The sequence below is a fragment of the Microtus ochrogaster genome, chromosome 2 (assembly GCF_000317375.1).
Source record: "Microtus ochrogaster isolate Prairie Vole_2 chromosome 2, MicOch1.0, whole genome shotgun sequence".
Taxonomy (NCBI): Eukaryota; Metazoa; Chordata; class Mammalia; order Rodentia; family Cricetidae; genus Microtus; species Microtus ochrogaster.
In genome coordinates, this window is record NC_022010.1 from 96,053,564 (window position 1) to 96,068,595 (window position 15,032).

At 37.3% G+C, this 15,032-nt stretch overlaps 1 protein-coding gene across 1 annotated transcript; it reads right to left on the reverse strand.

The window, feature by feature from the left end:
* Positions 1-11,168: 11,168 nt before the first annotated feature.
* Cldn8 (claudin 8) lies at positions 11,169-11,847 on the reverse strand. The gene has a single exon (XM_005345319.2). The coding sequence runs from the start codon at positions 11,844-11,846 to the stop codon at positions 11,169-11,171; it is 678 nt and encodes a 225-aa protein (XP_005345376.1). The 5' UTR covers position 11,847.
* Between the last annotated feature and the right edge of the window lie 3,185 nt (positions 11,848-15,032).

A 15,032-nucleotide genomic window follows, 5' to 3' on the forward strand; every position in this document is an offset into this window, starting at 1 on the left:
ATTAAAATGCCAGCTCAAGATTACTGTCACACTGACGTAGCCTATCATCATTAATTTTGCCCGAAATGTAGCAAATTAGCTGTCTTCCAGTCACGTATTTTTATGTCCGTATCTGAACAGTATTTCTTGATGCTTCTTTTTGTTATCTTATTTCATCTGCATTAAGGTTATCGTTCGTCAATATTCATCACACCCTCCATAGTTACGTTATTTTCCTCAGACTTGTTTTTCCCATTAGTCATAGTCCTGCTTTGATTTTCTAGCGAGTCAGTTATTTGTACTTTTATGTACTTCTGTCTTTAAAATGTATAATTTATACATATGTTAATTTTTCTCATTATAAAATTTTGTTTAGTAAAATATAAAAACAGAAAAAAATTAAAATCGTACTTTATAGCTTTTATTCATTTTCTTTTACATGGTCTCATACATGTGTGTGAGAGAGATTGTTTTTCAATTTAAACTTGCTAAGTGTCTTCAGATGAATATGTTCTTATCGAGCATTATTAACATCTGACTTTTTTCCAAGCATACATTTCCCTATTGTGGACATTTTTCTCTTTGGTTATTTTAATTATCTTGCCCTGTGTTGTGGGCCATAATTCTCAATCTTCCATCCTTACTTCAAAAAGTAGAGAAATATTTCTTTTTTGGTATGTGTGTTTGTTTGTGTGAGTACATGTACATGTACATGTGTGTGTGCATGTGTGAGTGTGTGTGTGTGTGTGTGTGTATGTATGTGTGGGTGTGTGGATATCAGTGTGAATGCTTGTATTCATGAGTATATGCTTTCTTTGTAGCCTGAAATTATTTTTTATGCATTTGTTCATGGATGACTTCTTGTCTGATCATCACCTTTACTACTGCACATAGTCCTGCAGCAAACATGAATGTGCAAGTATCTCTGCTGTGTGCTGTTTTTGGACACTTTGGTCCATATTACAGACACATAGTAGGTTGTTAGTATTGTTTATAGCTTTCTGAGAAAATTCTATGCTGAGTTCCATAGTAGTGAGGCCAATTTATACTCACAACATTGTATAGCCTCGCCTCTCCCCAAAATTTATATATCTCTTTATTTTTTTCTTGTTGAAGCCATTCTCACTAGGATTCAATGGAATCTGAGTTTTAGGTTTTAATCTACATTTCTCAATGGCTAAATTTATTGGACATTTTTTTTCATGTACTTTATAGCCACTTCTTCATTTAAAAAATTGTCTATTCAGTTCATTTGCCCACTCATGGACTGTTCATGCCTCTGTTGCTAACTTTTTTGAGTTCTTTATATGTTCTGTATATTAACTTAGACTGATGGACAGCTGGAAGTTTGTCTCACACTCTGTAGCCTGCTCTTCACTCTAACGCTACAGCAGGAAGGACCTGATTGTTGTCCTGGCTGCCCAGAACCGAAATAACAACACAGAAATTGTATTAATTAAATCACTTCTTGGTCCATTAGCTCTAACTTCTTATTGGCTAACTATTACATCTTAATTTAACCCATTTTTAGTAATCTTTGTATTTCCACGTGGCAGTGGCCTACCAGCAAAGATTCAGCTCCATGGTGTCTCTCTGGCTCTGCCCTTCTTTCTCCCAGCGTTCAGTTCCATCTTCCCTCTCTACCTAAGTTCTGCCCTATCAAGAGGCCAAGGCAGTTTCTTTATTCATTAATGGTAATGGCAGCACACAGAGGGGATTCCCACATCATAACACATTTCTCTTTAATAAGACCTTACCAGATCAAAATACAAAGTTGTGGAAGCCGGTTCCGATGGCTGCATCTACAAAACAATCCCTCATCTAAGTCTCAGGGATCATGGCAAAAGAAAGGGTTGAAAGATTCTATGAACTAGAGCATCAGAGACTGATGTATGTGAGATTGTGTCTTTTAGTAACAACAGAAGCTACATTGTTAAAGTCTCACCAACATAAATGCCCTAAGATGAACTGATGACCCCAGTGCGCATGTGAAAGTGAATGAGAAAAGTCCACCAAATCTCAATCCTACACAAGGAACTTTAGGCAACTAAAAGAATACTAAGAGCAGAAGAGATGGCTCTTCCTAGGGAGGAGTGCAGCAATTGATTGTCCAGTGCAAAATGGGCAGTCCTGAAAGCATATGTATAATAATGCTGTAGGGACTGAAGAGGTTATACACAAATACACCTATGCAGGCAAAAAGAAAAAAGAGACCCTGAATTTGAAGAAGACTGGAGAACGTATATGAGAGGAACTGGAATTAGGAAAGGAAAGCAAGGGACATAATTAAATTACAACCTCAAAATAAATAAATAAATAAATAAATAAATAAATAAATAAATAAAATCCTTATGGTCCTGGAGTGAACTAAAGGCTTCAAATTCTTTGGCTGTCTTCCCTTTGAGAAGTGGTATTTATTTTTCCATTCTCTCTCCTTGGATGTTATTTAAAAACTCCTTATGCAAGAGGCCAAGTCTTTAAAAGAATTGGTGAGTTTTCACTTGGATCTTGGGAGCTTTCAGCCTTTATGTTGGACGTCTTCTTTTCAAAAATGGTGAGCTAGGAAGGCCCTGAAGACATGAAAAGGGTCATCAGCCCAAAATGTTCAGACTTGAGACATTGTCAGCAGGGTGCCAGTTAGGAAAGGAAATCATCATTATTAACTAATTTGAACTGTGAGACTGAAGGGGAATTGATTGAGAAGCTGCTTATATTCCTACCATGTAAAATCACAACATATAAACTAAGTTTATGTTTTATAAAAATAGCATAATCATTTACAATTTTGTTTTCTCTCTTTCAGAGAGAGAGAGAGAGAGAGAGAGAGAGAGAGAGAGAGAGAGAGAGAGAGAGATGAGTGTATGTCCTGGTGCACACATGGAAATCCAAAGACAACTTGGCAGGAGTCAGTTCTCTCTTTTCACCACGTGGGTTTGGGGGATTGATAACTCAGGTTATCAGGCTGTTCTTTCTCTCTATTCTTCTTCTATGAAGACTACCAATTTGAGAGTCTGTGTTTGCACGCAGGTGATGGTTTGCTGAACTTTAAAGCCACAGAAGAGTTTGGTTTCTTAAGCATAAGCTCATCCTGTTTTTATCATCTAATAAAGTACATTTCCTTCTTCATATAGCTCAAAGACCTATGGAAAATGTCAACATATATCTATATTTATAATACACACTGAAAAAGCACTGCAGTAAAAGTGGTCCAACATATTAAAGCAGAACAAAATCCCAAAACAAAAGGTGGTATTCACGGAGCCCACGTGGCTATGTTATTGCTATGCTTCAGACACATTCAGAGAAAAGGTATTTCGAAAGGATCAGTTTCCTCTCCCACAAGGATCTCTAATGGGCAAATTCAAGGAGCTGAGGTGGATAATGGTAGAAGGGATGCTATCTGATGGAAGTGAGGCTTATGAAAGTTGTCGTGTGGGAAAGAAGATGGGCTGTTAAGAGAAAAGGGGAGCAAGAAAGGAACCGGATGTGTGAGTCATGGGGTTGTTCGAAGGCACTGTTAACATGATTTGTTCTGTTTACTCTGAAAAAGATGGTGAAGTGCCAATTATTTTTAACTCATTGGTAAGAGAGATGTAATAAATTTTGCTTTACTCTACCAGGAAAATCTTTAGTTCTCTTTATAAAAAGTTTTTTTTCTGTCTCTTATATTTTACTGCAATTTTCATTGGCTGAGAAAGGACCAGGGAATGGGCAGACTGTAAGTTCAGCACATACAATTAGTAGCTAGTAAATTCTTCAAAGAGAATTTTCACATAGCTATAAAAAAAAGAAAAGTCTACCCAAACTTCCGGCATAGATGAGGCGTTTTATACTAAAGAGCAAGTAAAAACCTAGAGAGACATTAATGGATCAAACTTCTTCCCAGAATGGAAAGGCAGGTGACCACCCCATCTTTCTCACAACAGGGTGTGGCAGGCATTGTTAGCACGTGACAGTGGACATTAAAACGGCTTAGAGGACCGAATTCTAGATGGGAAAACACAAAGAATACAGTGGCAGTCAAAGCTATTGGTACTCAGTGCTCATTTGCAGAAGATCAGATGTTTAGGTCAGAAGCTAAGCCATTCGGTGTTGAACTTTCTTCATGTTTTTACGACAGCAGGCATTGTGCAGTCTATCTGGAATTATTGGGCTCAAGCTACATCTCCCTGGTTATTTTTACGTTTTTTTGTTATTTGAGTTTTCATCTTTCTCAAATGTGCACCATATCCATGAAACTGGGAAAGGAGAGGTTTGTCTAGCCTTAGGTTTGTGGTTAAGTTTCTGGTAAAAGTATGACTTTGTAGATAATGTGTGGATGTCACACTTTCTTACTGGAATACCAATTTAACTTAAAATTTGGTTTAATTGTGGGAGATGATACAATGAGTCATTTGTACCCATAGAAAATTTCCTCACACTATTTCATCTTTATCATAATTTCCTGTGCTTCATCTGTTCTTTGTCACTCTGATTTTATCTTGTAGAATCTTAGATTTTTTAAACCAAATTGCTTTCATATATTTTCCCTTAAGAATTATTTTTTTTTCTTCCTGTCCTGAGCCTTTTCTTCTACATCATCTTGTAAATACTTATTACTTTACTTCATAGGTGACCTCTGTCAATTCTCTGCTCCATGACGACTTTTGAGGTGCAAGTTTCATGCTATTAATGTAGGAACCGAGTCTTTACACTGTATTTCTATCTGCTGTCTCTGTGCCTTTTTTTGTCTTCATCTCTTTATGTTGCTCTCTCAGTGATCTGCAAGTACATCTCTTAAAAGGTGATCATCTGTTGGATCTAGTGGGCTCTTCATTGTAGTTGGGCTTTTGTGGTTGCTGTTATTTTGTTTGTTTGTATCCTCTTTGGGGGCCTGCCACCCACATCCCAAATAAATACATGGAAACTTATTCTTACTTGCAAATGCCCAGTCATAAGCTGGCTTATTTCTAGCCAGCTTTTCTATCTTAGATTCTCTTGTTTCTCTTTAACTACATTTTGTCCCTGAAGGTTTTTTTTTTTAACCTTTCTTTATTCTATATATCTTTCCTTCCTTCTTCCTCTATGACTGATTGTGTGCTGGGTGATTGGTCCCTAGCATCCTTCTTTCATTCTCTTTTTCTTCCTCTTCTCTCTTCTCTGGAGCCTAGATTTCTCCTCCTCTTTATTGCTTCTGCATGCCAGTTCCACCTATTTCGCTCTCCTGCTTGGATATTGACCATTCAGCTCTTCATTAAACCAATCAGGTGTTTCAGACAGTCAAAGTAACACATCTTTATAAAGTTAAACAAATGCAACATTAAAAAAAACTGCAACACGTTTTTGCATCATTAAACAAACATTGAACAACATAAATAAATGTAACACATCTTCAACTAATATTCTACAACATTTCCTCTTTCTGGCTTTTGAGTCTTTTTCATTGTTTTTCCCATCAAGAACCCAGGTTGCCTTTTCTTGTGGGAACCATGTTGTTGTATTTAAAAAAACCCAAACCTGTATGGCTGATGTTCCTCTTGGTAGTGATTCAGTGGTACGTTATTAGCAGCTGCTGGATTCTCTCCACAGGAATTCTGGAAAGTGTCTTTGGTACTTGAAACAACTGAGTGTTCACACTTCTAGGCCCAGCCCTATCTTAAGACCATGAGAAGAAGAGGTCCAGACTGACCATGACCATACCTATTTTTCAGCTCCATTGTTCTCCCCTCAAGAATATGGAGCACAGAGGACCTGCATCTATCTATCTATCTATCTATCTATCTATCTATCTATCTATCTATCTATCTATCTATCTATCTATCATCTATTTATTTGGCTTTTGAGACAGGGTTTCTCTGTAGCTTTGGAACCTGTCCTGGGACTTGCTCTTGTAGACCAGGCTGGCCTTGAACTCACAGAGATCCACCTGGCTCTGCCTCCCGAGTGCTGGGGTTAAAGGCTGTGCCACCACTTCCCAGCAAGGACCTGTATTTATGTCTCTGCCTGTAGCTTCAGGCAGAGCTGTATGACCATCCCCAGGTTTAGGCAGACATAGGGCTGGAAAAGTAGAGGCTTTTAGAATGTCCTCAGGTGTTTTTTTCTCAGAAATCTTTATCAAACAACCTTGTTTTTGGAGACCACTGCTAAATGCTGAACTAACTATCTATCTATCTATCTATCTATCTATCTATCTATCTATCTATCATCTATTTATTTGGCTTTTTGAGACAGGGTTTCTCTGTAGCTTTGGAACCTGTCCTGGAACTTGCTCTGAACCTACTTAGACTAGGCTGACTGGTCAGTAAGCCCCAGAGATTGGCCTCTTGAGATTATTAGCTCATGATCCTATGAAAGTTTTTTTTTTTTACATGGGTGCTGGAGATTGAACTCAGGTCATCACTCTTTTGCACGCTTTACCACCTGAACTATCTCATCAGTTCCTTTATTAACTTTTTACAGCACATCAGAAATTGCTTTTGGTGTGGAATCAGCAGAAGCAGGTTTCTTTTGGAGATACAGGTGGTACACTATGGTAAGAAAAAAAGACAAATACTTGGTTGAAAATTTAGATGCAAAAGTGTAAGCTAGACTAACACACAGTTATTCTGTTTTTACTATTGTGATAAAGGTTCTGTGTACATTAATTTGGTTAATCTTTAAGCAATTCCAGGGCTTAGGTAACACAACACGGATATCTCCAAGTGGAAAGAAATGACTAGCCAAAGCAATAGCTTGAGTATCATGGCATTTCCTTATGGAACCTTCAATATAATTATATTTACTGCTATTTTGAGCAACCACTGAGGTAAGTATTGAGTAATACTCAAAAGCTTCCCTATTGAACTAAGTTCTTAGAAATTCATTGAAGGATAAAGGACTCTGAAAGAAGACATTGTTAAAACGTCCCAGAAATACCTAGAAATTTCTTGTGCTGTAAATAATTAAAGAGCTTGGGTCAAAGAAAGTTAATCTAACACTTTTTATTTATATGCTAAAGCAGTCATCTAAATGTTTTAAACAAAAATACATAATTACCAATGTTTTTGTCTTAGTCTTAATTCTAAAAGAACATTTATCTTTTATTTAATTCAATATAAGATATATTTCTTGGGATTGTATGGTCATGAAATAACCCAGTGAAAATATTCATAATGAAAATTTGATGAAAAGATTGTGGTTTTCATATTTCACTCCATAGTTTGTCTTGTTTTTGTTTTCCTTGTTATTTTAGGACAAGATCTCGCTATATAGCCCTTACTGTTCTGGAACTCACTATGTAGACAAGGCTAGCCTCAAAATCAAAGATACCAGCCTCTGAAAGATGTGTGCCACCACACACCCAGCCTCCATTCAACATTTTGGCTTCATTATTCTATGTGTATATTTTGTATAGAAATCCAGTGAATTTTACAAATGCATGTTGTAAGCAGAGAAACAATCTGATGCTTGCTAACTCTAGCATTAAGCTAGTTGTTGTGTTTGAGAATTTGTTTTCTATAAGAATCCTACTGTCTTAAGTTTGTGGATGGAAAATGGTGCTGATAGGGCTAAAGTGTTTGCCTCCATGCCGTGCTGGTTTGGAAGCACGTGTGGGGTAACAAGAAAGCTCATTTTCTGTGTGCTGTATGTTTTCACTTTTTGCATAACATACTTTCTGTTTCTATTTCCCTTAGTCTACAAAAACCTTAAAAAGCCTTGTATGCTGCTAACCCTTCTTAATCATTATAAAAATTTATTTGTTTGAAGTCATAATATCAACTAGGTATAAAGTGAAGAACTAAAATCATATCCTCTGTAGTGATTATTTCATTTGTATTTTAATAAATAAGGCTTGCCTGAAGATCAGAGAGCAAAACAGTCATACTAATCAGCCATACAGACCAGGCAGTGGTGGCACATACTTTTAAAACCAGTAACCACACTAGTTTGTCATTAAAAAAAAGAAAAAAACAGACAGTAGCGATGCATGCCTTTAATCCCAGCACTAGAGAGGAATGTAAAACGGGAGCAGACAACGCTCCTACACAGTTTCATTCAGAGATTCCTAGAGGCAGGATGGCCATTTTTGGACTGCAGCAGAGGTAAGAGCCAATGACGGACTGCTTTGCTTTTCTGGTCTTCAGGGTGAACACAGTTACCTGTCTCTGGGTTTTTATTAATCATGCTATAAGCCTCATTTTAGGATATAACTCTTAGAGATTAGAACACTCATCTGGCATACACAAATCCTTGAGTTCAGTTCTCAGAACAACATCTAGCAAGTGTTGTGGTACATAATAGTAATCTCAGCACTTTCTGGGGAGAAGGCAGGATCACAATTCAAGGTCATCTTCAGCTGCATAACAAGTTTGAGGCCACCATGGTATACATGAGAGCCTACCTCAAATAAAGAATAAATAAAAAAGGAAATAAATAAATAGATAATGCCTTTACCCCTAGCAGTCTTTGTTTTGTATTAACATCATTTTTCCTTTATAACAGTATTGAAAAACTTATATTGGCATTTGCTTGCCATCAACAGGATTATTTTCCAAGTTCAGTATATCTATTTCAAAACAATAAATAAATTTGTGAGTTTTCTACTGTTTGGGCCTAAGTTGTCTAGTTGCCTTTCTGGTCACACACTGTTTCACTATCTGATGGAATTCACTTTCCCAAATAAAAAATGGTTGTATTTCTTCCTGCTACTCACTGCGTGCACGGCATTTGGACTTTGAAGTTCAGGAAATTGGACATCTCCTCCAAAGATAGGGGCAGAGCATAGTGGAAATGTTTTATATTTAATTATTAAATTTTGTACATTTTAAGAATGTTTATTACTAATATATGTGTATGTTTTTGTGGTAGGCGGAATTTATATGCCACAGCACATATGTTAAGGATTTTAGGGATGGGACTCGAGGCTTCAGACTTGCATAGCAAGAGCGTTTCCCTGCTGAAACTTCTTTCTGTTCTTGATATATTTTTATAAACAATCACAGTAAGAATTTGGCAGCTAGTTGAATGAGAAATATTATTGATACAGTGACATAAGAATACAAGAAGTTTCGAAGAAAAGAGATGGGTTTATAAGCAAGGTAGACAATGAAGAGAAATTTCAGAAACACCAAAGAAGTGATCTCAAATCTCATAGATTTTGTTTTTGTTATTGTTTTTTGGGGGATTTGTTTATTTGTTTTGTGGAAAAGAAAAAAAAAATGAATGGGGCCTGTAACACTTAGGACAATTAAATAATTATTGTTTAGAAGCTGGCTATAAAAATAAATGGGTTCTCTTTATTCTTCTTTAAGTCATTTTGTTAGTTCTGACTTATTTCTGTTCCTAAAAATTGTCTTGACCAAAAAAGACAAAATTGCCCAGGGTGGATAAGCACTTAGCATAATGACATCACCCAGGTGGTAACAATAACTAAAGCTTTTCCAACTAACAGCTCTTGAACATTTAATTTCACATACAAAGATTGGGTCATGAACTAAATGTACTAAAACATAAAGAACTTTGGTTGAAGATTTTCACAATGTTGTTAGCTCTTGTTTTCTACTAGTGTTTTTTGGCAATCAATGAACAATTTTGAGATATTTTTTCTCATTTGTAAATTGAAATAACTACAATCTTAGTATTATAAATGTTTAATAATATGCTTTACATAAATATGGTATATACTCCAAAATCATTCAGCATCATTTTAATTCATATTAATTCTCAGAAGTTGAAATACATGTGGACAACGTTTTAAAACATGATGATTACATACACAATATTTACAACAAATACAATTCATTGAGCTTAACTACATTTTAACATATTATCAATGTATTATATTCAAATATTAGTACATGTGTGTAATCATTATAAGGCAAATTGATTTTAAGTCATTCACTACACTCAAGAATAAACAAAGGATCTGTGTTCAAAACTAAAAAAGAGTCAAGTTTTTAAAATTTTCTCAAAGAAATAAAAAAGAATGGAAATATAAGAATGCTTTATTGTTATAAATGTCATAGTTTATCATATAAAATGCACAAAGCAAACAGCACATATAGTCATATTATTAATACAGATTCATATATATGAAATTTGAAATTGGATTAACAATTCTCTCAGATTGGGAGGAAACACAGTAATATCCCACTTCAATAAACCTCAGCAAAATCATAGCAAGTAGAGAAAATGATGCTTAACAGAACCGAAATGACAATTCTGATGTAGTCAGAGTCAGAAAGGACAAGTTTTTGGAGTTGGAGGGGTTGTACCTCTTTAGGGTAAGAAGATGACAACCAAAACATATCATCTTTCTCCTTCATTTATACTGATAAAGTCCCGAAGACGATGCACAAACAGTGCTTGAACTGTCATATGTGACTTCATTTGAAAGACAATGTATCCTTCTCTAAACTTACAGGTTAAAATAAATTATTTTTCCTGAAATTGTTAATTTTTCAAACACCACTGCTTTATCTCTTTTCTTAGCACAGCCTTGGGAGAGTAGTTTGGATAAAAATATTTTGACAAACTATCCGTCTTAAATTTTAAAAGATATGAACTTAATAACCAACCAGAAAAAGAAAAATAGCCTCTGGAGTAAAAGGCTGACGGAGATGGGCTTTCTAATTCCAGTAGACTGCAGAGCAGGATATCAGAATGCCATTTAGCTTCCTTTACACTCGCAATTAAAGCCTTCATTTTAACCTTCACTATAAATAGAGTACACTAATCCTTAAGCTGTTTTTAGGCAATTAATATCAGCCTTCTTCCCTTTTATTTCCAGCTCCCCTTGAAAATTTGTATTTTATTCAGCCTGATGGATTGCCATTTCACTTTAAATAGAGCTGCATAAGCCTGTCTCTATTTGTGTGAGATATAACTGCCACCCTCATCTACTCGTATAATGCCGTGACATAGAGAAGACACAGCTTAAACCAACGGCCTTTAAGATGTGTTGTTTTAGAGTAGCCGATAAAAGGAAAGGCTGCGTGAACCATTTTAGAAAACAAATGACTATGCTTTCTAGAACAATCGAAGCTGTGTGCATAATACCTCATTCTGCTAAATCATTTATAGAATCAAAGACAGGGCGTATTTCCTGTAATGAGTGTTAGGCAGTTAACAAAGGTAAATGGATACACGGTGGACTCCATTTCTTGAAAATAGTGCCTGATACAGTGATTTGCTTGACTTTATAGGTACAGTTAACACACACACACACACAACTACACATACTGACTTTTGGAGTATATGCTCGGGGATCTCTTTTCTGCATGGAAACTCTTCTGAGTGGTGCGATGGGATGGTACCGAGTATCTGTAACTGCTCGTCTTCTCGGTGCAACAAAACACACAAGAGAAAAGCACTCCTCCGGCAATTAGCACCAGTGCTGTGGTCCACCCAATGTAGAGGGCTTCCCCAAGCTCACGCTTCTGGGCGACTTCCACTAGCGGGCTGTAGAAGTCTCTGATGATGGAACTGGCAACCCAGCTCACAGGAATGAGCACCACCAATCCAGTGATGATGAAGATGATCCCGGCTGTCAGCAGGATGCGGCTCTTGACGCTCTCATCGTCTCCCGTGCACCTGGTGCACTTCATCCCAAGGATGGCTGTCATGAAAGCCAAGAAGGACAGGACAGACGCAGCACACATCAGGCCTCTGGATGCCTGAAGGTCAGGAGTAAGAGCCAGCAGTGAGTCGTAGACCTTGCACTGCATTCTAATGTTGGCATGCCTCATGCAGTTCATCCACAGGCCTTCCCAGAAGGTCTCAAAAACCACAATGTTACTTTCGATGAAGGCAGACACTCTCCACTGAGGCATGATGGTCACTGCCACTGTGCCCACCACGCCAACGCCACCAAGCACCAGTCCAGCCATTTGAAGAGCGTAGCTTGCCATGGTGCTGCCGAGTTTTATCTAGCTGGAATGCTGAACAGGGAGGTAGGGCTGCTCTCAAGCAGAACTCCGTGTGCCTTAGAAGGGAACCGTCCTCATGAAGAAATAAGCTCAGAGCGCCGTGGTTTTTCAATAATGACGACTTTGCTCTTTCTAGCTAGATCAAATCCAGTGCTGGCCGGTGAGACACTCCCCCTCCAACCTCTCTCCCCCCTCTCCACTGACTCCAATAGTAAACTTGCAAATCAAGTGGGGCAGCTTTCTTTGCCAATCAGAGGGGGATGGGAGCTCAGGTGTGTCTAAATCAACTCTGGATACTTGGGAAGGCTGGACTTGCAAATAAACATTCTTTGTACTTCTCATTTTTTCCCAAGTAGACAGCAGTGTGTTTACCTAGAGGCACAATTATGAGTGTTTGCACAATCGGCAAGGACAGAGCCAGTCTCTCCCAGCAAAAGAGGCACTGCTCCTGCTTGCACAGGTAATCTTGACCCTAAGCTGCTGTGACTGAGGATCCAATAAACTCTCTTCCCACGCATTCTACGGGGTGGGGGTGGGGGTACGACTCCAAGGCCAAATTAAAGGAGAATGAAGGGTTGACAGATTGTTCTTACCTGAGAAACCACATTCTTTGGGACACATGTGATCTGAAAGGTTGATTTAATTTGTCTAGAACTTCAAAGCTAGCTCTCACACAGTGAGTTCAGCCAGGACAGCATGCCAAAAAACAAAGGCTAGGCTGGAATAATTGAACAAAGCCGGTTGCCTTCCTCGTTGGCACTAAGTGTATATGGTTTTCTTTTAAACGAGGAAAACTACTTGTTGGTGTTTGTTTCCATGATAATATTGATTTATAGTGAAGTGTGAAACCACACCAAAAGAGAAGGCTGATGGCTTTGTGAGGGGAATTACTACAGTGCTGAAATGAGACTGTCTGCAGCTACTAAAACTGAAACCTTATTTTCTAGCCTGCTACTTCCTCCTCTGTCTTCTGGTCTGAAGAAAATGGAATTCTCAACACTGTACAAGGAATTCCCATGTCCTTGCAAATTTCTGGTATTTAATGTAACATCTTCATTGAAAGGAATTGCATTAGACGTTAATGAAAATTATCGTTCCTACATATGAGAACATGTGTTATGCAGATGCACTTAGCAGCCTCTAAATGCATGGCAATTTGAACTCTTTGTAACCTAACAATACAAATGTTAGTGGAATCAGCATCCACATGGATGGGGCACAGTTCCATTAGAAATTTTCCTTTGGAGGCCTTCTTTTCTCTCTGCCTTGCTTTTCCAAGCATACGCTGTTTTCCCCATTCAGGTAGCCCGGGTAATCCTTGAACTTACAATGTAGCCAAGAGGATGACTTTGAATTTCTAATCCTTCGGCTTCTATCTTTCAAACACTGGGATTGCAGGTCTGTACTATCTCACCTGTTTATGCAATGCTAGGGCCTGGTAACACCAGGCAAACCCTCTATTCAGTGAGCTACATGCCCAAACCCTCAAATTGTGTTTTAATTTCCTGTTACTATAAAAGATGTCAACATAAAATAACATTCCCCTTACTCCTCTCTCTTTCTTTCTTGTTGCTTTTGAGATGATCTTGTGAGTATATACTGTCCTGAAATTTGCTAATTAGCCAAGAAAGGCCTTGAACTCCTGACCTCCCTGCCTCTACCTCTTGAGTACCTTGATTGAGGTATGTGACATCGCTCCTGTTACAATAATAATTATCCCCTTAAAATTTTGCTTCTGTCTGATTCATTGTACATTAAATCCAAAGATTAAAGATACTATTTCAGGCTAACTCATCACACTTTGAAATTCTAATGGTGCAAAAACTGAGTAATTTGTAAAGACTTTTGAAGCAAAATTTATGTATGGCAGGGAAGGAAAAATAGAGACACTAAAGTAAACTATCTTCTAAGCACTAAGAGAGGATAGCAATCCAAATTATTTTATTATAGTGGATATTTTGAACTATGCAATAACTTAAAATGTTTTATTTCCCTTGATTTCTTAATCTATTTAACTGTTAAGAACTCACTGTTCCTTGATTATCCTGATGTAAAAATAAATATCAGTGTTTTCTTCATTAGATTTTATCAGTCTTAACAAATTTGTGATAGACAGGGCAATAGAAAAATACTATCTTTGGAAATAATCTTCAGTATACAAATGAAGACCTGAAATTGGATCTGGAGAGAGTGTTGATCTTTAATTTTTAATCTAGGAGCATTGTATAACAGACATAATTTTAAAATGAAAAAGGGATGATGGCATTGGTTGGCTAATGGCCAGTTTTTACTTAGGGGATGTAAGGGCAGATGTTATCCATCAAGACTAAATTTCCAAATACCCATGTGATATATTTTCTGGGAGCTCTGGATAAACACTGCTGAGCATTTGCATCAGAATGGACAAAGGAGGCAGAGAACCTGCCAGTGTATGTAGAGATACAGTTGACTTTATATGGAACTAGATCCCTCCCCCTAAGCATTGGGCCATGTTAGGAATGTCATGGATGTAAATATTCTCCTCATTTAAAAAGGATTAAGTGCTTTCCAGTTGAAATTGTCTTAGCTCAAAGATTACGGCCCATGTGAGAGATTAACCCTGGGCTGACATTAGAATAATTACACAGCTAACTGCTCTGGTAGCACCGAGCCCAGGGCACCCAGATTAAGTCAGGCAGTGATGTAATTCACTCCATGATATTTTGAAATAACCATGTACTAAATATCAGAGAACAGAGAAAGGCAGGGGAAAATGGGAAAGCCTTGTTTTCTGGGGACATAAGCCTGAGTTCAGAGACTAAAAGTCTTTGATAGCTTACCTACTTTTCTGTGCTACTGAGATGATTGAGTTCTCTGAAAAATTCAGCTGGTAGTAGTGATTAGAGATTTAGTAGATTAATAATATTTTCATGTTTTTTGGTACTATAGACCACCTGAGCAGATTAAAGGTTTTGCCTGTGTCTTTACAAGGAACCCAGTTGCTATAAAGAACATAAGACAGAAATAAATGCTCAAACTGTGTTTTTTAAATTATTATTATTTTTTTAAGGATGAGATCTCAGAGTGTGCTCTAGGCTGGCCTGTAACATAACTTTCAACACTCACTGACTGACCTGAAATTCTTTTTTTTTTTCTTTTTCTTTTTTTTTAAATTTATTTATTTATTAA

Coding starts and splice junctions, on each gene's coding strand:
- Cldn8 (XM_005345319.2), bottom strand. CDS start 11,846: ATGGCAAGCTACGCTCTTCAAATGGCTGGACTGGTGCTTGGTGGCGTT.